At 45.0% G+C, this 26020-nt stretch overlaps 1 protein-coding gene across 3 annotated transcripts in view; it reads right to left on the reverse strand.

Moving 5' to 3' along the window:
* The window catches only part of ATXN10 (ataxin 10), a 142526-nt gene that overhangs the window by 55973 nt on the left and 60533 nt on the right, over positions 1-26020 (reverse strand). For 2 of the 3 annotated variants that reach the window (XM_055562833.1, XM_055562857.1), the window contains exons 8-9: positions 23284-23392; positions 20851-21020 (exon numbers count right to left, since the gene is read on the reverse strand). In XM_055562833.1, coding sequence (XP_055418808.1) covers positions 20851-21020; positions 23284-23392 — 279 coding nt within the window. Of the gene's footprint in view, positions 1-7559; positions 8164-20850; positions 21021-23283; positions 23393-26020 lie in introns of those variants that run through there. The other variant, XM_055562920.1, reaches the window with a different exon arrangement.

A 26020-nucleotide genomic window follows, 5' to 3' on the forward strand; every position in this document is an offset into this window, starting at 1 on the left:
GCAAATGTAGCATTAAATAAGAGCCAAGAGAAGTCTAACTGTAAAGAAACAATTATATTCAAGAATATTCATCTGTTCATCCCTAAAAATTTTGAGCACTTGCTCTGGGCAAAGCACGGTGCTGGTGGCTGAGGAGAGTGAGGGGAATGGCAAGGGGTTGACAGGCTCCTAGGGTTTTACACAGTATTTAAATCTCTGCTGAAAATCAGCACTATAAATACCAGAAACAGTCCCTGAACTGAACGGGTAAGGCAGCAGTGAAAAGCTAACTTCTTTCCCACGAGTAGAGCAGCACTCAGGCACTGACACCCTCGTCCCAGCAAAGGAAAACATCCCCTGCATTCCTGTCTTCCTCAGATTCCTTCCTCTCCCAGCTGTCCTCCTCTTCCCAGCGTTATCATCACACCCCTGATCAGGCCTCCCATCCTCCCACTCCAGACACCTGGCCAACTTCCCACTGGTCCCGCCCCAGGAGTGGCTCTTTTCCAAGCCCTTCCACGTGGATGCTCTTAGCAAGTCAGGATAGGCCAGTTTATGCAGCAGTAACAAACCCGAACAAATCCAAGTGGCTAAAAATGACAAAGCTTATTTCTTGCTCATGTCATTTAACAGCTGTGTGGTCGTGGGCACATAACTTCTCTGGCCCTTGGTTTCCTCATCTGCAAAATGGGGAAAGTAACCTCAAGGGGGTTAAATGAGTTAAGAGTGAAGTACGGAGAAGCAGGCCCAGCCCTCAGTAAGCCTGTTACTCTTGATGCTGCCATCGCTACTCCCAGGAGGCTGCTGCTGATACCCACGTCCTGATCAGAAGCCCTGCGCGACCTTCCTTCCAAGCTCTGACCATACCATGTTGTAGAGCTCTGCTCCTCATCTGGGGCCCACACTACCTCAGAAGCTACCTGAGAGTTAGGTCTGCATCTGAATCAGCTTGAACCTGAGAGCTTAAGAGAGTCTGGCACACGGGAGACCCTCAGTAAACACTCATGGAGCTAAAGGGGGTGATGTGGACCAATCACCCCTGGGCGTGACTCAACCCCCATGCATGCAGAGGACTATGATAACGGAGACACGCTCACAGAGGTAACTGAGCCCTCGTGACGTCTGACTAAGGGCACATGAGGAGGGTCCGAATGGTCGTCTGAGGATGGAAAGACTGAGTGCTGTCATGCCACACCCAAGCTGGGACCTCCAGGACACAGGCTGCTGCTCCCAGGGAGTCTAAGCTGAGGCCAGTGGATACAGGCCCACAGGGCACGGGCACCCAGGGCCTCAGGCCTGACTTGGGCCGTGACTTCCCTGCACGAGGCTGAAGCTGCACACAAAAGCCATCGCCGACACGGTGGAGAGTTCTGAGCTGACGAGAGTGTCAAATGTATCCTGGCTGGGGTGACAGTGGCAAAGATTAGGTTTGCCCAAACTCATCAAATCGTTCGTTTAAAATTTGTGCGTACGGACTTCCCTGGTGGTCCAGGGGTTAAGAATCTGCCTGCCAATGCAGGGGACTTGGGTTTGATCCCTGGTCCAGGAGGACTCACGTGACTCGGGGCAACTAGGCCCACGTCCCACAGCTACTGAAGTCGGTGTGTCTAGAACCCAGGCTCCCCAGCAAGAGAGGCCACCGCAGAGAGAGGGGACCACGAGTCACAACTGGAACACAGCTCCTGATTGCCACAGCAGAGGAAGCCCGCGTGCAGCAATGAAGACCCAGCACAATCAAAACTGACTTTAAAAAAGTTTTAAAAACCTGGGGATTTTGTCTGTATGTAAATTAGATAAACACACCTAGACAGATAAATAAATATATACACCTAGATAAATAAATCTAGACAGTGTATTAAAAAGCAGAGACATCATCTTGTCAACAAAGGTCCATATCATCAAAGCTATGGTTTCTCCAGTATGCATGTACGGATGTGAGAGGTTGGACTATAATAAAGGTTGAGTGCCGAAGAATTGATGCTTCTGAATTGTGGTGCTGGAGAGCCTGAGAGTCCCTTGAACTGCAAGGAGATCAAACTAGTTAATATTAAAGGAAATGAACGTTGAGCATTCATTGGAAGGACTGATGTTGAAGCTCCAATACTTTGGTCACCTGATGCGAAGAGCCAACTCATCCCTGATGCTGGGAGAAAGACTGAGGGCAAAAGGAGAAGGGGGCAGCAGAGCACAAGATGGTCAAGTAGCATCACTGACTCAGTGGACAGAGTCTGAGCAAACTCTGGGAGATAGTGAAGAACAGGGGAGCCTGGCATGCTGCAGTCCATGGGGTCGCAAAGCGTCGGACATGATTCAGCAACTGAACAACAGCAAACCAGAAAGACAGAGAGAAGCGGGCTGTGGACACCACCAACCGGTGGTTCCTCAGCTCTGGGCCCTCCCCAACCAGAGCTCAGCAGGGAGGAAAGCTGTCCATCATGCAGGTGAACCTGCCCTCTGCTGAGGACATCATTAAATCCTACTATCCTGAAAGACGAAGCCCCTCCTGCTCAGAGCCCCACGCAGAGGGGGACACTCTGCCCTCCCCTGCCCCGCCACAAGGCACTGACTTCTCTCCTCCATCCCAGAGAGGACTTCCCAGATGCCACGTCTTTCACCTTTCAGCATCTCCCTCTGGGCTCTGAGTTACTTAAGGACCGGGGCCATTTCTTCCACTGCCTTCTCTGCTGCGCTTAGTAGAGGGCTGGCACACAGGATACTCTTCATAAATATTTGTTTCTCTGCAATACGTTTTTAAGGTTACCTTCAAAGATATGAAATATACTGCCTTTAGATAAGAAGGTTACTTCTAAGTAAGAATAATGGCTAAACTACATTAAATCTTGAGAACTCGGTAAAGATTTAAATCTCTTCTTTTCTGGATATGCATGAATCCTACTGTCATGATTTATAAGTCCATAAAAGCCGTATATTTACTGGGCAGAACAGACAGTAAGCCTGGAATGCATAAAAGCATGAGCATTCTTGCTGTGAAGATTACTGATGCCTCAGGCTTTTAAAAAAACGAGATGTCACACGAAGCCGTACATCAGGAGCTTGCCCTAAATATAAAACATTACCCACTGCTCTATCAATTCCACTTTAAATCACAGCTCCTGGCGCTGTGGCGGGAGTGTGGAGGCATGCGTGCACGCGCGAGCACACAGGCTGCGGTGTGTTCAAATTAACACCTGGCAACCTAAAGACAACATCTTAGAGATAACTGTTGGAGCATGAAACACTGCACTAACCGAGACTGTCTAAGGTTGTGAGCGGGCACAGTAACATATCCAAAGCAACCTGGAAATCTGGTGTGCTATTCTGTAAGAAACGGCAGTTTTTCAAGATCGATACTTGGAAATGATTTGAAAAGGCAAAAGGAGAAGGGGGCGGCAGAGGATGAGATGCTTAGATAGCATCACCGACTCAATGGACATGGATTTGAGCAAACTCCGGAAGACAATGGAAGACAGAGGAGCCTAGCGTGTTGCAGTTCCTGGGGTCACAAAGAGTTGGGTACGATTTAGCGACCAACAACAGCTTTGAATCGGATGTTTTGAACCTAGATCATAACGTACGGCACTTAAGGGGGAGCATCTCCAGCCATGACTTGAAATTTATAAAAGTAAAACTTGCTTTTCTGAGCTTTTACGTGAATTTGAAATGGCTAAAAAGTCGCACTGTGGCTCAGGTAACACTCCAACAGCCCTACTAAGCAGACTGCACATGATGGAGGGGAGCAGGCTGGACAACTCTGAGCCAAAGGCGTCAGGCAGGAAGCTGGAAGCTCCAGATGACGCGGGGAGGGTGGGGGGTGACGGGCTGACTTGGGCTGGGATCCCCTAACCCCTGTGGGGGACCTTTCTGATAGCAGTGTTCTAATGACAAATATTTAAGTCCCTCTTTGCAGTTCAAATTTTGAAGTATCAACTATACTTTGAATTTTTTACATCTTAGCACAGAAGCTGAGCTTGTGTTTTCTTCCACTTTAGAAACATAATTAAAAATAATAAACAGTGTACAAAGAAGTCTGCTGCTGCTGCTGCTGCTAAGTCGCTTCAGTCGTGTCCGACTCTGTGCGACCCCACAGACAGCAGCCCACCAGGCTCTCCCATCCCTGGGATTCTCCAGGCAAGAACACTGGAGTGGGTTGCCATTTCCTTCTCCAATGCAGGAAAGTGAAAAGTGAGAGTGAAGTCACTCAGTCGTGTCCAAGTCTTAGCGACCCCATGGACTGCAGCCCACCAGGCTCCTCTATCCATGGGATTTTCCAGGCAAGAGTACTGGAGTGGGGTGCCATTGCCTTCTCCAACACAGAAGTCTAATAAACACCAACTTAATAAATGTACCCTGAATGAGTCCAATGGATTGGAAAAAGTGTATCAGGCTTAATTTTCTAATAAGGGTAAGCTCAACTGTTTATAAAAACCATACAAGAGAATAATACTTAAAAGAGAATAGAATGTCCATTAATTTGCATGGGAATTCTAGTCACAATTCTGACATTAACTAAAATTTCAAAACAATCTGACATAAAGTCAGTATACTAAAAATTCCTTGAATCCTATGTGCCTGTGAAAAGGGTTTTTAAAAATTCTATCCAAATTTACCAATGCTATAAAAATCTTCTTCTAAAACTGCCAGAAATGATTTTCCAAGATTAAAAACAAGTCCATCTTAAAGGCATTACAGAAAGGACTGATTTGTTTCTTTCTTCAAAATGTTCAATGAAACATCCCCGCCTCCTTCTGGAACATGTTCTCCAGGGGCCCTGGAGGGGAAACAGCAGAATTCTAAAGCTGACTAAGATAAGGGTGCAGGCCCCTGTCCTGGGCCTCCCCTGACTGGCCTTGCTGCCGGAGCTGCGGGAAACAGAGGCCGCTCCTCCGCCGGGGCCTGGGGTGGGGGGGGTGGTGGAGGGCTGCCCATCAGCTGGTACTGCCCCTCTCTGCACTGAAGCTCTGAGACATTTTTGTTTGGTTTGGGTTGGGCTGGGGGAGAGAGGAGGATTTAGCTGAGAGCTGCCAGGGCTGAAATTCCAGCAGGCCAGGGACACGCCTTCCCCCTCCCTGCTCCCAGTCGGATTTTTCTGTCAACGCCCCCACCCCGCGCCTCCCAGCTCAGACTTCCCAGCCCGGCCTCCTCCACACCCCCAGGCCCCAGGCTGTCCTTCCAGAGCTGCAGGTGCAGACCCAAGTCAGTCCTTGCCACAGAAAGGGGCAGGGTGTGATCTGTTTCAGAAAACATTTGAAACTGTGTTCTCGTCTCATCTCACCTATGATCCTCAAGTCGTCTCTTCTTCCATCTTCAGGCACTGCCTGCGTGGCCTCAAAAGATGAAATTTCAACTCCAGGCCCGCTCCTGTCCCAACTCTGCGTGGAAGGGACTTATTTTTAAGGTTTCCTGTTGGAATTTTCCAGTGGGTAAATTCAACATTGAACTAACTCATACCACGTAAATAGTGATGAGTCATTCCCAGAAATTAGTCTCACATTAAACCAATTATTCAAATGTCTGAGAGTAACATGAGCTAACTGTCGCTTGGGGAAGGATTTGTAACATAAGATGTACAATAATACAAACAGTCCAACCCAAAAAGGACAATCACACCCCAGCCACCCCCCCAACAAGCAAGCTCACACAGGGGAACAAGGTTTCCTGCAGTTCTCAGCAGAGGGGCTGACATGATGCCAAAGGGCCTCTCTGTCAAACACAGACCAGAAATACCCATTAAGAAGTTCATCACAGCTACTGAGCTATTTTCTTTTAATGCCAACAGTTCATTGTCTCTAAATGATTACAGAACACATATCCTCTCTGCTCAGGCGTGCATGATGAGAGAGGCGTGTGCTCAGTTGTATCTGACTCTTTATGACCCCATGGACTAAAGCCCACCAGGCTCCTCTGGCCATGGGATTTTCCAGGAAATGTGTGTGTGAGTAGTATATATTAGTAGATAAAATTTTCTTTATCAAAAGTATCTTTTTGGAAATGTCAGTTTTCTGAGACTGTACTCAGAATACTAACTACTTAAAAACAGTCTGGGTAAGCAGAAAGAATCATTTTTACTCTTACACCTGAAAGACTGACAGTGGATATTCTGCATGCATTCCTTTACAACCAGAACTAGAACCTGCGATCATAAGGAAAAAGCAGGAAGCACCACATCTGTGGCTAACGAGGTCCCCGCAGAGACCACCACACAGGCCCGGCCAGCAGTGCCTCGGGGCCAAGCAGCGAGTCGCCGGGGGCTGTGGGGCCAGGCCGCCTGGGTTCTCGTGTGCCTCCACTCCAGACTGTGTGTGTGACCTCCGGCAAGTTGTTTGACCACGATGGGCCTCAGCTCACAGGTTTGTATGATGAGGGTGGTATCACCCACTCTAGGAAACTGCTGTTGTTCCGTCGGTAGTTGTGTCCGATTTTTTTCGACCCCGTGGACTGCAGCCCGCCAGGAAATACTTGAGAGTAAAGGCACTGGCGTATGTAAACAGACTGGAAGGTGTCTGTCAGTCAGCACTATGCGACACTTGCTTCTATTACTGTGATTCCTTTGTTGTTACGCATTCGTTGTAATCCGCCTGCCAACGCAAGAGCCCCAGGTTCGCTCCCTGGGTCGGGAAGATCCCCTGGAAGAGGAAATGGCCACCCCCTCCAGTATTCTTGCCTGGAGAATCCCATGGATGAGGAGCCTGGTGGGCTGTGCTGCATGAACGGGGCTGCCAGGAGTAGGACACAATTCCACGACTAAACAACAACAGAGGAGGAGACAACAGTGACTGACCTCAGGCCTCAGGCTCAGTTAGGAGAGTCCTGGCTGCTCCCAAGCACATCACCAAGTTTGCTCTTGGGACCAGACGGAAATACATCACACAAATAGGTGAAAACCTGACAAGGGCTTGAACTGTTTCCTCTCCAAAGTGTGTGTGCATCATACACAAACCCGAGCTGAAGGAAATACAGGCTGACGAGGGAACTGACAGCATGACGCCAACCACGGGGAAGACTGAAGGTTGGGGAGAGCTGGGGCTCCCCCTCCCCCAGCCGCTCAGGGCGGCCCTCCCCAGACGCCCAAGCACCGCACAGCATGCACCTCCCCAGGAGGGCTGACGCGGATCTCCTGCCCCGGGCCCCAGCTCCAGGATGCTGCCTCCGAGAGGAAGCCAGCCAGGCCTTGTGCTGAGGGATGGCGGCGACCATCTGGCAGCTCCCAGGCAGAGGAGGAACCAGCAGGGCCCAACCTTCTCCCTCTTCAGCACCTGCTCGTGCTGCCCCTTCTGGGGTGCCGCCCCTCAGAAGCCCGCGCCGAGAGCCACAAGGAGGACACTGCCACCGCTGGGGACGATAGCCACGCCAGGAGCCAGGCCCCTCCAACACTCTGTTCAGAGAGGCGGGCGATGTGGTGGAACACGGGCCTCGGCACAAATGGGACAGACAGAACACCCCTCCAGACAGCCAGCCCAGTGAGGAAGACGGCGGAGGCACGCGTAAAGAGCAGTTCTCATCACGAAAAATAATTTAATCTCAGAACAAACGTATGAGGTCAGCAATGGTATCTTATTTTACCAAGCAGCTGAGACTCTGAGAAGTGAAGTGTACCAAGCTTGCCTTCTTAGTAAGTAAACAAAAATGGAATTTAAACTTTTTCCCCAAATCAAAAAAATCCCCATACACTGTACTGAAGGTAACTGTGAGAACGCCAGAAGCAGGGAGTCCGGGGGAGGCTCATGCAGCGAACGTCCACCTGGGCTCCCTGCCAGCTTGGCTGCTGGGCGGAGTAGTCCCGGGAAGGCCCTGGGGGCACATCCTGCCACTGGGCAGACTCTGCACCACCAGCGGTGCCAAGAATGAAAAGCCACGGCAGGAAAGGAGAGTGGGGGGATCCGGGGTCCAACCAGGACCAAGTTCAGCAGGAAAGGAGAGTGGGGGGATCCGGGGTCCAACCAGGACTAAGTTCAGCAGGAAAGGAGAGTGGGGGGGTCAGGGGTCCAACCAGGACTCAGTTCAGCAGGAAAGGAGAGTGGAGGGGTCAGGGGTCCAACCAGGACTCAGTTCAGCAGGAAAGGAGAGTGGGGGGATCCGGGGTCCAACCAGGACTCAGTTCAGCAGGAAAGGAGAGTGGAGGGATCTGAGGTCCAACCAGGACTAAGTTCCTGGAGGCTGGGGCACACGATGAGGGGATACGAGGATCTGAAAAAAGAACAGATCGTTTTCAGAAACAAAAGATATTTTAATGATTCTATCAAGACAGAGACTGTCTCCTGTGGAGTTCAGAGTCCGTCAGCATGGCAAACAAGGGCCTGCTCAGCCCAGCTGGCCAGCCCTCCTCTCCAGCCCCCTCGCTCGTCCCCCGCCACCCCACCACCCCACCTCCCACCCCTGGGTCCCAGTGACGTCCAGCACACAGCACATGGCCCCACACACGTGCTCACAGGAGCCATTCTGCCTGCCAGGCCAGCCCTCTGGTCTGCCAGCCTCTTGCTCAGTTCATCCCCGACGGCCTAGATCCCAGAGCTCCTGCTGAGGCTCCGAGGTGAACCCTTCATATGAAGCACTTAGATAGAAAGTTTCTACTATTCATTCTGAGGACTTTGCACACACCACTTACTACCCTATGTTCACACCTGTCTCCCCCCTTTGAGTGTGAACTCCCTGAGAGTAAGCACCGGGCCAAACCCATCTCTGCAGCCCCAGCGCCTGCAGTCCTCGCTGCCACACAGCAGACGGCAGACACAGATTTGTTGAACTGAACTAAAAGCTCTTGCGATGCCAAATAGCACATTCGTTCATATTTGGAGTCAAAATTATTCCTGATTTTACTCTTAACAGCAACACAGCAACAGATTCGAATTCAACTAAATTCCACAGTTTGAGACTAAATATCATTCTCGGTCCACTAGAATGTGATAGGTCTGAAATTAAATTCTATCAGGACGAGATAAGCAATAGGCTTTTAAAAGCAGGAGAGGTGAACAGTCTAATAGGGACTTCAAGTATTGATTTTTTTTTTTTTTAAACGGCTTTTAATATGAACGTGACTTTGATCCTCTTAATTTTCAGCTGCAGCCAGGAGGGGGGAAAAAAACATGAAATATGCTGAAGATCAAAACTGTTTTAGATGTGTGATAGACAGCTCCATTATATTTTTTTTTTAGAAAAGGAGAGAACTCTCTAACATTTGCAATAAGAGCACTTTTCTCATTTAGCCAAAGAAATGAAGCCTGGGGAGATACAAAGAAATATCACAGTATCACAAGCACTCGATTTTATTAAGTGGAGATACGTAACAGAAATCTCAGAAACTGAGGCACTCAGCAAAAGCTAATGTAACCAGATCAGAGGTCCTGACAATAAAGGCTGAATCTGAATTCCTATTCCTCTTAGCGTTCCACACCTTGGAAAAATAAGCTTTATTATTTTCTCTCCTCTCTATTTGCTACACACACCCCATGCACTACCTCCAACCCAGCTATTATTTTTTGGCAAAATCATCCAGATCCTAGGCTCATGTTTTTTCAAATCTTTCCACTAAGAATAAATTTAAACTGCAATTATTAAAGCCTCCAGACCTTGGTTGGAGGGGTCAGGATGGTGTCCTACTCTGAAGTACAACAAAGAAAAAATTAACCTTGGTGGCTAATGAACTCAGTACACACTCTTGTCACAGAGGAAAACCAGAAGTCTACATTCAGGCCGGTTTCCTTTCTTAATAGTATTTTCTTCTTATTATTAAAATGATTCATGTACACTGTATATGACTGTGGGCTTCCCAGGTGGCACGAGTGGTAAAGAACCCATCTGCCAATACAGGAGACATAAGAGAGGTGGGTTTGATCCCTGGGTTGGGAAGATCCCCTGGAGGAGGAAACGGCAACCCACTCTAGTATCCTTGCCTGGAGAATCCCACAGATAGACAAACCTGGTGGGCTACAGTTCATAGAATCACAATGAGTCGGACACAACCAAGCAACTTAGCATGCATGAATGCCAAGTGCTCTTGAGAGAGGACTATGAAAAGTATATGGGAAAAAGAAACCAATCCTTAATATTACCAGCCAGAGATAACTGCTATTAATGTAGTGTATTTCTTTGGGGTCATTTGGCCATGCATATATGTGTTTGCATAAATATACATATAACAGACACAGAAACATAAAAAGTAGGTGCTCATGAGATATAATGTTGTATCCTACTTCGAATTCCCACTGACCAGGATATCACGAGCACTATACCAACAGGGTACCTGCTTTTTGAAAACATGATTATATTAGCTGTATATCATATTACCATAACTGAGCAAAACAGCCCCAATGGATGGAAAAGTAGACTGTTTCTACTAGTATCTACAACTGAAGTCGGCAAACGCATAAACACAGCTGACCGTGATGCAGCGCTTATCTGATGTTTTACACGGATGATCTAATCTACCCCTCACAGCTGCTCTGCCATAAGATGAGTACAGAGTTGCAAAGGGGTTGAATACTCTGCTCAGGGTCACCCAGCTGTGATTTAGCAGAACCCAGGTTTAACAGCAGTAGTAGCAGGTTTAAACCTATTTAGGCTGGTTTGAGCCAGAGTCTCTCATTTACTTACAGTGAAATCTAGAATAATCTTCACTATTTCTAATCCATAAAATGTCTTTGCTTAATCTAAAAAATCAACTAAATAGTATCTATGTCTGCAGTTCTATCTTTAACACTTTAATCAATTTCAGATTTATTCTGGTGTTTGTTATGGGTGAAGTTGGATTTTTTTCCAATTAGTTAATCAATCATGTCTGGTTCACATTCACACTAAACTTCTCTTTCCTCTCTGGGTTTCTGGGCTTTCCTTGTCACATGCTCACTTCTTGTAACTTCTCAGGTGTCTGCTTCTATGCGCGCTTCCACTAAACAACACATTTCTGTGTACTGTTATTTTAACTTTAAAGTATATTTTAATACCGTTAATTCCTCCATTACTTTCATGTTTTCTCAAAATTCTGAGTTCCCCCCTCAGGGGATTGTAATTGGCTGAACAGTTAACAAACAATGAGTCTAAAAACAAGTATCTTTACAATATTCCATATTTTTATCTAGGAACGCAGCTGATTTTCCCCTCACCTAAGTCTCAGATACCTCTTAATTCGGATACTGAAAATAATGGTTTTTACTATTGAACACAAATCCATTTAAAACCCTTATTGTTTAGAAACTGACCACCTGGCCTAGCAAAGAAAACCGAATTTTCCACCAGGCTTTTACAAACTGCTGAGCCACCCCAGGGAAATGACTTTTACACTCTTTCTTTTGGTATGTTAAGCAACGTGTAAATGATGCTTCTGAGAAATATGCATATCCCTGAAATGCAGTTTTCTACACTAGTCTGAAGAAGTTATGGACTAACAGTTCAACAGGAATTAAGAAATACAGTCACTGCCAAGAAAAGTCAGCCCCGCGTGCACTGCTTTACAGAAGACGCCCCTCCTTAAGGGCTCCTACATGTTGGTCCAAGATTTCAAATGTCTCTTTCTCCAGCAAATGTGGACGTAGTGGAGCGCAGCAAAGTTTGGGTCTGGAGGTCAGAGGTCAGCCTGTTACTACTGCTCCAAGTAACTCAACCACCCAAGGTCTGACTAACCAGTAAAGCAGGGCTCTCACCCTCTGCTCACTGCTCCTCACACTGCAGTTCGGTGGTATGCCAGGTGTTAAACCAGACCAGGTGTGTCCTGCCTGCAAAGGAGCTTAGTCTCTGAGGAAGACAACAGTGGGAACCAGAGGAGAAAGCACAGCATGGAAGAGCCTGGCATGGGCTGGAGCCTGGTTAGTATGAAACAGACAACAGTAAGTTGCATTGTATTTCTGTATTTAGCATGTATTTATCTTCCTTTGAAATAATGTTAAACCTTTTCTGCAGAAGAAGAGCTCATCACTCTACAAGATACAGACAGCTGCAACACACTCAACCATGGTATGTGTCCTCTAGCTAGGAATTTTAATTTCATTTACTGCAGCAGGAACTATAAGTTCAGGAAACTAATGGTGACGGTTTGATTTATGAATTTTGACATATTTCTTGAACTTGGATTACATTACAAAAGATGTGGAATTCTAAGCAAGCCAGCTCTTGTCTATACATTCAATCTTCAAATCAATAAGCTGGGATTCTGTGCAACTAGTTTCCGACAGAGGAAAACACAGTCTAACTGAGATGGGCCGTAAACCCGTAATTCAGAAGTCCCTTAAAACACTCTCAGGACTGAGCTAGAACCAATTCTGGAATCCACACAGAAAACCCTTCAGCTCTTTACTTGACAATAACAAAAGGGGAATTCAACTGAGAAAGTGTTGGTAGTCAAACTAAAGAGGGGAAAAAAAAAAAAAAGATTCACATGCTTTGCTTTCACTCTGCTTCCTCCCCAAAGTCCCATTCACTAGAAAAGCAATAAACACAGAGCGGGGCTTCCCTGGCGGCTCAGGGGTAGAGAACCCGCCTGCCAAGGCAGGAGGTGTGAGCCTGAGCCCTGGGGTGGGAAGATCTCCTGGAGAAGGAGACGGCAAGCCACCCCAGTATCCTTCCCTGAGAAATGCCATGGATAGAAGAGCCTGGCAGGCTACAGTCCAAGGGGTCACAGAGAGTTGGACACAACTGAGCAACTAACCAGCAACAACAAAGCAAGAGCATGGAGTGGTCTTTAAATACTGTGAGATGCTGCGCTCAGACGTCTATTTCAATAACCACAGTGGGGAGACGCGGACACGAACCACAGCCGCTCACTCACAGTGGGGTTGGAGGTGGCGGGGTGTGGGGGGAAGGAGGAGGTGGTAAGTGACACCAGACACACTGTCAAATGCTCTGCATGTAAGTGATCACATTTAATCCTTCCAACCCCGTAAGGCAGGTGTAACCGTTTCCATTTTACATGTGAAGAAGCCGAGATTCAGAGAGGTCAAGTCACTTGTCCAAATTTATACTGTACAGCTAAAAGGTGGTGAAATTAAGAGGTCGTGTGGGCTTCTCTAAGCCTTGTCTGGATTCTCCGCACTATCCCAAGCTTTCTGTCTGTTGTAAGGTTTCCCTGGATACATCACTCATATTTATGGAGCCAAATGTTACAAGCCAAGGGAAAAGAGAAGAGCCAGTGCCAGGAGGACTCAATGCCAGGACACTTTCAATAGCCTACCTGGAATTCCCCAGTTAGTCAGGCATAGAGTTAGGGTATTAAAGCTTCCTGTAAAAGTGGAAAAATATGTGCCTGGGAAAGAGGGCAGATTAACCATTATCATCCGAAGATGTAGGGCAAGGGTTTCATGAAGGAGTAGTCCTCAAGGGAGGAGCAAAGAAAGGTGGTGATGCCTGTGGGTGACCAGGAAGAAATCGCTTTTACTCGCTAAAGTGAAACTTGAGTGATACTCAGATCAAATTGTGTGTGTCATGGTTCTGCCCGGTGGCCAGTGTATGTGCATCACACTGAAGCCTTAAGTAGAAACAACTCACAAGTGCTGTGATGTGAACTAGAAACAAACACTGATGCTACATTCACTTACAGAAACTGGGGGGATGGGGCAGGGGGTAGAGAGCAGGGGAGCTGGGCGATGCTTCAGAGTGTTCAAACTACTGTACAACCACGCTCACTTCATGTGCTGGCAGGGTTATGCTCAAATTCCTTCAAGCTAGGCTTTAGCAGTACACGAACCGAGAACTTCCAGAGGTGCAAGCTGCATTTGGAAAAACCAGAGGAACCAGAGATCAAACTGCCAAGATCCGTTGGATAACAGAAAAAGCAAGGGAATTCTAGAAAAACACCTACTTCTGCTTCATTGACTATGCTAAAGCCTTTGACTGTGTGCATCACAACAAATTGTGGAAAACTCTTTAAGAGTTGAGAATACCAGACCATCTTACCTGCCTCCTGAGAAACTTGTATGCAGGTCAAGAAGCAACAGTTAGAACCAGACATGGAACAACGGACTGGTTCCAAGTTGGGAAAGCAGTATGCCAAGGCTATATACTGTCATCTTGCTTATTTAACTCATATGCAGAGTACATCATGAGAAATGCCGGGTTGGATGAAGCACAAGCTGGAATAAAGATTGCTGGGAGAAATAACAACCTCAGATATGCAGATGATACCACTCTAATAGCAGAAAACGAACAGGAGCTAAACAGCCTCTTGATGAGAGTAAAAGAGGAGAATCAAAGAGCTGCCTTAAAACTCAACATTCAAAAACTAAGATCACAGTCCCATCACTACATGGCAAACAGATGGGGGAAAAGTGGAAACAGTGACAGATTTTCTTTTCTTGGGCTCCCACATCACTGTGGACAGTGACTGCAGCCATGACATTAAAAGACGCTTGCTCCTTGGAAGAAAAGCTATGACAAACCTAGACAGCGTATTAAAAAGCCAGAGGTATCACTGCTGGGAAAGATGAAGGCAGGAGGAGAAGGGGACGACAGAGGATGAGATGGTTGGATGGCATCACTGACTCAATGGACATAAATTTGAGCAAGCTCTGGGAGACGGTGAAGGACAGGGAAGCCTGCCCTGCTGCAGTCCATGGGGTCACAAAGAACCAGACATGACTAAGTGATGGAACGACAGTAACAAGGAGCAGACAGACAAGGTAGAGAGGAGAGCAGAGTAGAAAGCTTCCCTGCACTGACCTCAGATGGTTTTGCAGAGAAAGCATCCTGTGACCCTCAGTTCTGAGGGCTAAATTAAGGTCAGTGGGATGAGTGCACGCTGGGACATCCACACAGGGCGAGCACAGGCTAAGAAGGCAGATGCCTGCCTGCGTAAGGACTGAGCATCAAGGGCACTGCCACCCAAACCCACCTGCCTGCCAGGCTCCTCTGTCCACAGGATTCTCCAGGCAAGAATACTGGTGTGGGCTGCCATTTCCTCCTTCAGAGGATCCTCCCAACCCAGGGATCAAACCCATGTCTCCTGCACCGGCAGGCCGATTCTCTACCCCTGAACCACCTGGGAATCCCCAAACCCACTGAGAGCAGCACAGAGGAAAACACCAGCACAAGCCTGTCAGTGGTGTTTTCTCTGCAACTGTGATAAATAAACAACTCTGTCAATTGTCTGGGTAAGTCAGCCAGTAACGCTGTACAAAACACGGACTGACCCCCATCAAGAGCAACGCCCTAAAGGAAGTAATTAGGGAAGAGCAACAGATTTTTAAGTTTCATGATTTAACAGGCAAATATGCTGCTTAAGAACATTTCAAATAGAAAGAAATCATTATGAAAAAGGATATAATGGTTTGCCTGTTTGTGGTTCCTCCCATATGGATGTGAAAGGTACCCCTCCCCCTCAAAAAAGGGACGTAAAAATAATCCTCTTATGAATGTTTAACAATCATTATTTAGTCTAAAACTTTAATGCAAAAAGTGCAATCAGAGCTACAAAGCTTAAACTTTGAATTAAAATTTGTAACAACTGGCAAATATTTTATGCTATATATTAACACATGTCCTTACAGTCTAAAATGTGGCTATGGATAAATCAAATAAAAATAAGGCAAACTACAAATAATTACAAAAGCCAGCATTTAGCGGAACATTCATTTTTGTTTGAAAAAGTTGTTTTAACTGCCTGTCTTTGTTTGCAAACACGGTCAGGAAATTTTATAGTAAAATGTAGGTTCCTTGAAGAGGAAGAGTGTGTCTTACTTGCTTTATATCTTCAGCATCAACAACTGTGCTCAGTATGTAGTGGACACTTGACAGATGTTTTAAAATAAATTCTCATTCAAGAAACATTTACTGAATGTTTATATGTGGCAGGTACAATTTAGATGCTGGGGGTCACACAGTGGGTAAAACATTTACTGGGAAATGCATCACAAAGATATAGAAATGAAACCTGCCTTCACAATAGACAAGTGGCCAAAGAGTTCATTGTCTTTACATGGTGAACTTTCTCATATACAACGGACTTATTTTTAAAATGAAGTCATGCCTGGAATGAAAGCTTTATGGGTGCATATGTTTGAACACATGGGATCAAACATATGTGTGAAAGCTAGCAATCTTTCAATCAGGAGCAGAAGGGGGAAGAGAAGACACTGAACAGCATTTCCACAAAATCTTCAGCACAATGAATTCAGCCACAACAGTGGATGGCCCACCTCAGTCACTATGATTTCTTGGGGTCGGGGGGGCAGTGTCGGGGAGAAGGTAAAGAAACTGGATCACCTGCTCATCCATTGTGAAGAATGCACTCAGCTTTGTGAAAAGAACAAACACTGTGTTCGGTCTTTCTTCTATTCAATAATGAGCATCCACTTAAAGAGTTCATGACAACAGCGAAGAGAAGAAGAATGAGGAAGCAACAAACTAAACCCAACATTCCTTATTCTAACAAAGAAGAAGCCGGAGAGTGCTTTCGTCATGTTTGCAGCATTAATATCCATGTGCTTCTCACAACAGAAACCAAAATACAATCTCCATTTCAGGTCCACAAAGGTCTACAAGTAAACAAACCACCACAGAGGTGGCAGGAACACACCATGTGAGCTGAGCACAAAACACAAGGTGAGAACCTGACTCCAGGACTGACGCAAAGATGAAAGAGGAAAACACACGTTCATAAGCACAAGGCTGGACAAAGCAGACACTCGACAATACACTAACCCTGCACATGAGAACATTTCCCTACGATGACTTGGTAAAGGGAAATCTAGAAATTCCTCATGTGTACAGAGCTAAGTTTCTGGTTCAAGTTCTGACTTGGTTCACGCACAGAAAACCGGGGAAGATAAATTTCTGAGCACATTTTCAATCGCAGACTAGGCAGCCTGACCGTCCTAAAAACTGCCCATGGACACAAATGGAAAAGATTATCGCCCTTCCTGTTACTATGGTGCAGGCCAGCTCCCATCGGAGTTTACAGAGGGCTGCTCCTCCCCCACGGTGCCCTCCCCCTCAAATCAGGGACTCTGGCTGGAGCTGCGGGCGCCCCTGCACGCCTCCCTACTAAGGGGATCATGCAGCATATAGCAGTGTCCATTCCACACATGCCAGCTGAATTAAACCGCATCTAGTCCCTCTGAGCCTCGGTTTCTTCATTCAGAAAATGATGACAATATCTTCAGCCTTGCCAGAGACGTGTCAAAACGTTCCAAAGAACTAATTCAGAGGAATGACCTTTGTAACAGAGAAAGGGTCACATAACTAATCACAGGGGGAACCATCCGCAGGTGGGCACCACTAGCTGGGCTTAAATGACTTCTGACCAAACCTCAGAACAATCAGTAGTGCACGAAGACTGCAGGAAATATGTGCCAATAACTCTGGGATTCTGGTTCAACAAGGAAGGATGGTGCCTCAGTGCTCCAAGAGGGAAGCTGCACAGGAGGAGACGTTGGTCTGCCTTATCCATCTAAGGGTCCCCAAGGCTAGGGTCACCCACAGTTGATGAATGGATGACTCAGAGACAGAGACGTGAGCTGCAAAAGGGTGGCTGACTTGAACCAAGAGCGGACCCAAGGAGCCTGCTTAGCCTCCAGCATCTACAGTCTCAGGCCACTCAGGAAGTCTATTTAAGACATCTTCCCCGAGCCCCTGGAAAGCTTCCAGACGAGAAGCCGCGTGGTAGAGGGGAGAGAGCACAGGCCCAGGCTCGCAGACAAACCTACACTCTGCTCTGGACTCTGCAGATCACTAACTGGTGGCCTCTCCCTGCAGTGTGGCTGGCAGAACCTGACTCCAGGACTGACGCAAAAAGAGGGTAACACATGTTCATAAGCACAAGGCTGGACAAAGCAGACACTCGACAAACCATCAGCCCCGTTTCCCCTCTGGGTGAAGGATTAACTTCATTAAGCTTGATGATATAAAATCCCCCCAAAACATATCTTTAGTCATGGAGAAAGAGCCAAACGTCCTTCTAGGCCCCGAGCTGCAGAAAAGTGAGACAATCCAGATGCTATAACGAAAATCAACAGCATGGTGGTAAGGACCTGCTCTAGAACCATCTGTTTCTCCAAAACGAACTCCACCCTCTGCGGCATCAATGAGCAAGGCTAACACCCAGTGAGTCACGGTTGTGATGCTGTGATAGCTTCTTTGGAAGGAGAACAAAATCCCACAAGCAATGCTTTCAGGCTGAGCTTTTTGTTGGTGTAGGTAAAAAACGTAGGAGAAACAGAGGCATTGTTACGCTCAAAGGACGAACGCCTTCATACCTTCGAGAGTGTTTGCTCACAAGTCAGCAGAGCTATCAGCAACTGCACACGAGGAGGACACACCATTGACTTCCTGTGAGTCCCACGACCTCTCCAGAGCAGCCCTGGGGCACACCCCGTGCTTACTTAACGCTGCAATCTGATCCGACCTCAGTGAGTTATTTCATAAGCCTTTTAAGGGTTACTACATTTTGTTCCTTTAAGAAGGCAATCCAAATTAGCAACAAAAGAACAGTTAAACACAAGAAAACCATCTCTTTTGTGTTCCTGAAGAAAGGCAGTCTTGGTCATTAAAAAGGTAAAGTGTTTTATTCTCCATCAACTTTCTCTTATAAAAATCAGCCCAGTAATTTTCCAAGGGTGGATTAGTAGTCTTCCACTCGTGCCTGTTCACAGATGAGTCACTGAAACAGCAAACGCGTATATAAAAGGGCAAACCGTCCAGCGTGTCCATGCCACGTCCTGCAGGAATGATTCCAGTTATTAAATGATGCGCAACATACTACCCCGGAATTTAGCATCTGAGGATGGCCACTCCATTTCCAGTCTTTTCTCTCCCCTGCTGTTTAGACTGGATGACTTCTGCTGCTCTGTCTCCAAGTTCACTGACTGTTTCCTCTGTCCTCTCTATTGAATTGTTAACTTCATTCGGTAAAATTTTCATATTTTATTTGGACACTGTACTTTTCAGTTCTAAGATTTCTGTTTGGTTCTTTTATACAGTCCCGGTTTCGCTGCTGAGAAGAGCGATCTTCTCATCCACTCAAAGCACGTTTCCCTTGCATCCTTGTGCGGAGTCACAGCTGCTTTAAACCCACATCTATGTCATCACACAGTCTATCTCCACTATCTTTTTTGTCTTGATAATGGGTTATATCTTCCTGTGTTTCATGTAAGTTTGGGTTGTAAGTTATCTTGGACATTGTGAATGCTATGGTATGGAAAACTCTAGGTTCTATTATATTCCTCTACAGAATACTGGTGTCTTATTTGTCTCAGTAGGTAATTATCTTGGTTGGACTTAAACCGAGACCCTTATGTTGGCGGCTCAAATCTCAGTGTCATTATCTTATCCCTAGCTTAGCTGCTTGGAGCCTGACGCTGTGTCTTGGATTCAGGCACCAGCAGAGATTCAGGCGGTTGGTACATAGTGTGTAGGGCTTACTTTCTTCTTTCCAGGATTTCCACTTTCACTTTCCAAAAGCTGTGGCTGCTCCAAACTGTCCTTTGACTCTTTAAGCTAAAAGAACTATAGATTTTCTATCGGAGTTTTAACTGCCCCACGTGGCACACTCTGTTGTGCCCTTCATCCAAGTGTCATCTCGACTCCAAAATCTAACTATATCAAATTGGAATGTCTTCACATTGCTGTCTTTTGTCCAGAGTTTACTACTTGCAGGAGGATCAGTCCAATAGTAGCTTACAGGGCCATTAACAGAAACAGAACCTACACAACTTATTTTTTCCCCAAAACTTTTACTTTTACTCACAATGCTATAGGTCACAAATTCAGAAAGGGCTTGGCCAGGCAGGCTGTCCCTGATTCATGCATCCGCTGGGCAACTGAGGCACTGCGCTTGGAACAAAGAAACTGGGCAATGACATAAAATGTTCCAAGATAGCCTCTCACGTCTGTGCCTGATGCCCCAGGGCTTGTTCACCAGCCCCCTTCTCTCTCCTCGCTGCATTTCATGCTCCTCCATGTGGGCTTCTCCATGTGGACATGGTAATCTCAGGGAATCTGCACTTCTTATGTGATGACTGGCCTCTAAGAGGCTAGATATGGGATCTACCCGACCGGTCAAGGGCTAGACCAGAAGCGGTACTGGATCCCTCCCACCATATTTTATAATTCAAAGCACTCACAGGCCTTAGTCATTGAGATTCAAGAGGATGGAGAAATAAATCTAACCTCTGACGGGGAAGTGGCAAAGTCACATTGCAGGAATACATACAGAATGATTGATATTTTTGCAGCCATCTTGGAAAAATATAATCTGCCCCACATATGTTCAGTATCTGACAAAGCAAAACAAATGCCACCAAACAAAAGCAAAACTCTGGAAAGACACAGGCAGGCTGTTCAAAGGGAAGCACGCGGTCCAGCCCTCCTGCTATCTCTTTTTATCACCCTCTCATATTAGCGATACAATTACCCCTCAGCTGTTCAGCACAAAAGAGGTCTCCAGCGGCAGTCTGTTGAGTTTTCAGAGATTTACACTTAAACAGTATGTCCACGCCAGAGTATCTGGAAGAAATGCTTATGATGCATAAATGCAGGGCACAGATGTAAGTTAAGATTTGCTAGTTTCTTAAGATAATGGTCCAAAAGATATTATGTTTATTAAATGTCTACTATGTGCTTGAAAATTTCTAGGTTCTATTTTTCACTCATGTGCTCCATATAATAAGTAGTATGTTCAAATACACAGGCTTAGGACAAGCACTGACTGTTTAATACAGAGGAGACTGCTTCAAACACACAGAGCAAATACAATGCAAAAATTACAATAGAAACCCTAATACAAACAAATATGACACATTATGTCAAGCTGTGGAAATACACACGTATACATATACCTCAAGCTACTCTCTAAGCACTTCAAAGCTTCATCTCCAGAAAATGAATAGATTCTAAATCCTAAAGACTATATTCTAAATAAAGTGGTATATGTATAAAGCATACTAAGAACCTTACCTTGTCTTGGTTATCTTTATTCTTGTAGCACAGATTCCCAATCAGGCGAATGAGGTGAGACTTGAAGCCCTCAGCCACACTGGAGACGTCACCATCTGCTTTAATGGAAGCACAGGCACTGAAGATGTTTGTAGGATCGTTGCCGGCCACGTGAATCAGGCGTAGAAGGTCTACAACAGAAAGGGTAAACTGTTTTCCACAGGAAAATTTTTGTTTTGTACTCAGTTCAGTTCAGTTGCTCAGTTGTGTCTGACTCTTTTGTGACCCCATGGACTGCGGCATGCCAGACTTCCCTGCCGATCACCAACACCCGGAGCTTACTCAAACTCATGTCCATTGAGTCGGTGATGCCATCCAAGCATCTCACCCTCTGTCGTCCCCTTCTCCTCCCACCTTCAATCGTTCCCAGCATCAGGTTATTTTAAAATGAGTCAGCTCTTCACATCAGGTGGTCAAAGTATTGGAGTTTCAGCTTCAGCATCAGTCCTTCCAAAGAATATTCAGGACTTATTTCCTTTAGGATTGACTGGCTGGATCTCCTTGCAGTCCAAGGGACTCTTAAGAATCCCTTATTTTGTACTAGATTCTCATAAATAAATGTAATTTATTTTAATGGATTAATATAAAATACAGGTATAGTATTCTTGCCTGGAGAATCCCACGGACAAAGGATCCTGGCAGGCTATAGTCCATGGGGTCGCAAAGAGTCAGACAAGACTGAAGGGAATTAGCACACATGCACGCACAGAATACTGAAAGCTTTCATCAAAGTAACAGTTAGAAGGCTCTTCAGCGTTTGCCTTAGAATTTACCATAACGCTGACTTGGGGGGTGATAAGCCAAAATGATTATCCCAACCTGGACTTTCTATTTATCCACACAGAAGGTCAGCTAAACATTTTCTTCCGTCTTTCCTAGTACAAGGTTTCCAAATCCAACTTCTTTATGAAGGCGCTCATGTGACAGCTGCAGTCACTGAAGTGCAAACTGCAGCGTGTAAGTCACTTCAGCCGTGTCCAACTCGGCCACCCGGGCCCCTGTGTCCATGGGATTTCCCAGGCAACAATACTGGGGTGCGTTGCCATTTCTCCCTCCAGGGGATCTTCCCGACCCAGGGACTGAACCTACGTCTCCTGCATTGTAGGCACATTCTTTACCATTAAGCCACCATGGATGCCCCCAAGCTTCAGTACCTATCTGCAACAAGCCATATGATAGAAATCAAGAAGCATGCTGATTTTTTTTCCCATTGTTCAGATAATCAGAAGGCAGCACAACTTCTCTATTAATCTATTTTGGGTACACTCAGAAGAAATACCTTAATACTATCATACTCTATGAAATGCTTATAGGCAGTCTGTGAAAGTAGACAATCTTCCAGAGGTTTTATAAACTGTTTCCACATTATCTCATTTACCGCTCTCAACGAAGTCATTAAAGGCAGGTCATGTTCCTGACTTAAAATGAAGAAACCAGTTTCGGAGATGTTGGGCTGGCAGCTGGGCTGACAACCCACGTTTGCTCAGGCTCCAAACGCGTGCTTTTCCTGCAGTAATTCAGTTTCTCAGTTTTGTGATGTCTTATTTTAACTACCACTGAAAGCACTGCATTCAAAATAAAACGCTGATATGAGACTCTAAACATCTTCTAAAGTTCACTGCTAACTCCTCTACCCATCTAGACGCCAATTCATCTTTCTTGGAAGATGGGTCTCCAGAAAAAGTGTACTGTCTTAATAAAGGAAAAAAAAGGCCAACAGTGAACAGCAACCACAAGCATGGCTCACCACAAGCAACAGGTTGTACGTGAACTTACTACTTATTACTTACAAAATAAGTGAACTTATTTTGCACAGCTTTTTAGCAAAGATGATAATATTTCAAACAATAGCTTCCCGTTTAAAACAATTTCCTTTAAGAATGGAATATGTAATTACTATAGGTAAGGCAGTATTATTCTTCAAGTTCCCTAAGTGAAGCTAGGAAAAATTCACTAACAAGACTGGTGAAGCGACAGTAGCATAAAAATCACCATCTTCCCTGACACCCCCGTCTTCCCACAACCCTCCCCCCGCCACCACCGTCACAAGCGCTACTGACGGGCCACCACCCGCCACCACCGTCACAAGCGCTACCGACGGGCCACCACCCGCCACCACCGTCACAAGCGCTACTGACGGGCCACCACTCTGGGCGCCCGCGTACAAGGACGAGGGTCCCCATCCGCTGAGCAGGCGATAAATGGCGTCAAGGGGCAAAAGCCAGAGCTGCTGCCGGAACACGACGAGTCCTTTCAAGAAGAAATATTCCAGAAAATCTTAAAAGAAGACCAATACACTCAACATTAAGGATCTGTGTTTAAACTTTATACTATAGTATGACAAGTCAAAGATTTCTTGATTCAAAACAACACTATGTGTGATATTTCACTCACCAATCACTCTCTCCAACAAGCCAGGAAAAACCTGCAGATAGCCGAGCAGGTCAGTATTAGCGGTCATTTCGCAAAGGACATCAAGAAGTCTAATTGTAGCCAGTGCCTCCTAAAAAGAAAAGAAAACATGACTTTCAAGACAAGCTAAGTGATGTGACGGTCACAAATAACTGTAGGGGAAGATAATGTTACAAAAAACAGTCAAGAGACACTGCTTGTAACACATCTAAAGACACAACCAGAATGATCGAGAACAAAACAGAAGCACTAAATACCTACAGGAAGCATCGTTTTCACTAACAGCAGATCTGCCATCAAGAATGCAAGACTGTGCGGCTTCTTAGAGCAAAGAGTCAGAAAAGTTCTTATTCAAGCAAAAATACCTTCCAACAGTAGAATAAATGTTCAAAATGACTAGCTACGTACATAACACTTATGCAAATACTTTCTTTTTAAAGAATTCCCAGCAAGCAAGTTCTACTGAGGAACCCATGAAATACATTGATTTCTTGTCCACAGGAATCCTGTGAAATGCTGTGGTTGAAAGAGCTATGACTGCAGGAACTTGGATTCTTTCCGGGTAAACACAAACCTACATGCTACCTTAACAGTTGGAAAAGATAATATTATTTGAAAATGTTCACATAACTATTAAATAATTTATATCAAATAAACTACATGATCAAGAAACTACCACTGCACGGCATCAGGTAGTCTAATTTTCAAATGCAACTTTATTATCTCAGATAACATTCTTCAAAAGAAAAAACAAGTTACTTCCTTTTAAAAGTTCTAAATGTGTATTTATTATTCTCCAATTAGTAGATATATTTTAATACAGTATTCTGAAATCTGATATAGCAAGAAACACACATTTTTGATATCTTTTAACAGCTTTCATGTGCTAGTTTAAAAGTTAGGAGAAAATATCCAGATGCTAAGTCTGTTTAAAAGACTTGAGCAAACCTATCAACTTATTAGCACGGCACTGGCATCCTCTTTTATTAAATGAGAAGCTGCCGCCAGTATCCTCTTTTATTAAATGAGTAGCTGCCCAGACTGGCATCTTTAGACACCACTTCTCCTTCAAGAAATGGCTGCCTGGCTGTAGGTCAGGACAGAGCACATAGGAAGTTGCCCTGGACACCCTGTCATACCAGAAAGCAAGGCAGCTATCAAGAAACTCCTCGGTCATGTCGGAAGACATCAGAAGCAACTGGAAGAGACTCGCCTGATTAGCACAGGAGACCATCAGGAAGAATCACTGCTAAAACTGAAAACAAATCCAACAGTTTGTAAGCCGTGACTTCAAAATGATTAAAAGCAAAACTAAACAACAAATCATCTTTGTACAAATTCACAAAACCAGCTCTAGAAGGCTATTTAAAGGAGATTTAAGACACAGCAACAAACTGTAATGTATGGCTCTTACTTATATCCTGATTCAAAGAAATAAACTTGAAAAAAAAATATTAGACAATGGGGAACAGTTGAATACTATTCATCTGATATTTAAATTTTTTAAGTTTTCGGATGTGTTACCTGTATTTCACTCATGTATTAATATCAAGTCTCCTTATCTTTCAGACACACGTATAAAATGTTAACTGATGAACTATGTGGGACCCTATGTGAATCTGGGGCATCCAGCATAAGAATGGGTAGGACTGTGGATGAAACAAGAGCTGTGAGGAACTGATAAGTTCTGGACCTGGGTGATGGGGTTTAACGACATTTTTTCTCTTAGTCTATGGTTTGATATTTTTCATGATAAAAAGATTCTAAATTAGGGGGTGGGAAGAGATGATCTGAAAGTTTCAACTCCTCATTTCTATATTATTATCATCTGAAATAAACCCAAAAGAAAATTAATCTATCCTCACCTAACAAATTTCCAATCTTAATCATCAGAATGCTTTCATTAATGAAATGCTTCTAACGAGCATTTGGAAACTAATAATAAAGTAAGAGCCAGGAAAAAAAAATTCCCTTAAAAAAAACAATAGAAATAAGTGAGATGCCATTCCAATATTTATAAATATTGTAAAACTATGTATATTAAGTCAGGCACTAGTAGGGGGAAAAAAGATGTAGGCAAAGCAAAGGAATACAATTTTGAAATGAGTAAAAGAGAAAAACAGATTGTTTTTCTAGATCATCTGGGTTCACTCTACCATTCGGTGTCTTTGAGCTATTTTACAACACTGTCAGTTGCAGAAAACTGATAATAATGCAAAGTATTCTTGTCTACAGAAATGCAGATTACTTCTGCCTGGCTGGAATGCAATTAATCACTGCCTTGTTCACTGAGCAGTTTCTGCATCTCTTTGTAAGTTCATTTCGGCATTCCTTTATCACACATAAACACGCGGCTCTTTGAATTCTTTAACAGTGGTTAGTAGCTTACCGGTTACCACCGTAAAAGGTCAGAAATACAGAAATGGATGCAAAATCATATTAAAAATTTAACATGATTTGGGTGGCATTAAAATTAGTAGAAAGGATGAGATTATTCAACAAATGGTACTGATACTATAATTAACAGATAACATTTAGGGAATATTAGCTAGGTACCAATCAGTATACCAAGTGCTTAGATGAAAATACAACTCATTTTACAGGTAAAGAAACTGGGGCACAGAGAAGGTAGGTAACTTCCAAGATCACACACCAGAAACAGAAGAAATCCAGGTTCAAACCCAGCTGTCTTTTACCAAAGAGTATATAATCTTGGAGA

This window comes from Bubalus kerabau, chromosome 1, assembly GCF_029407905.1.
Source record: "Bubalus kerabau isolate K-KA32 ecotype Philippines breed swamp buffalo chromosome 1, PCC_UOA_SB_1v2, whole genome shotgun sequence".
NCBI lineage: Eukaryota > Metazoa > Chordata > Mammalia > Artiodactyla > Bovidae > Bubalus > Bubalus kerabau.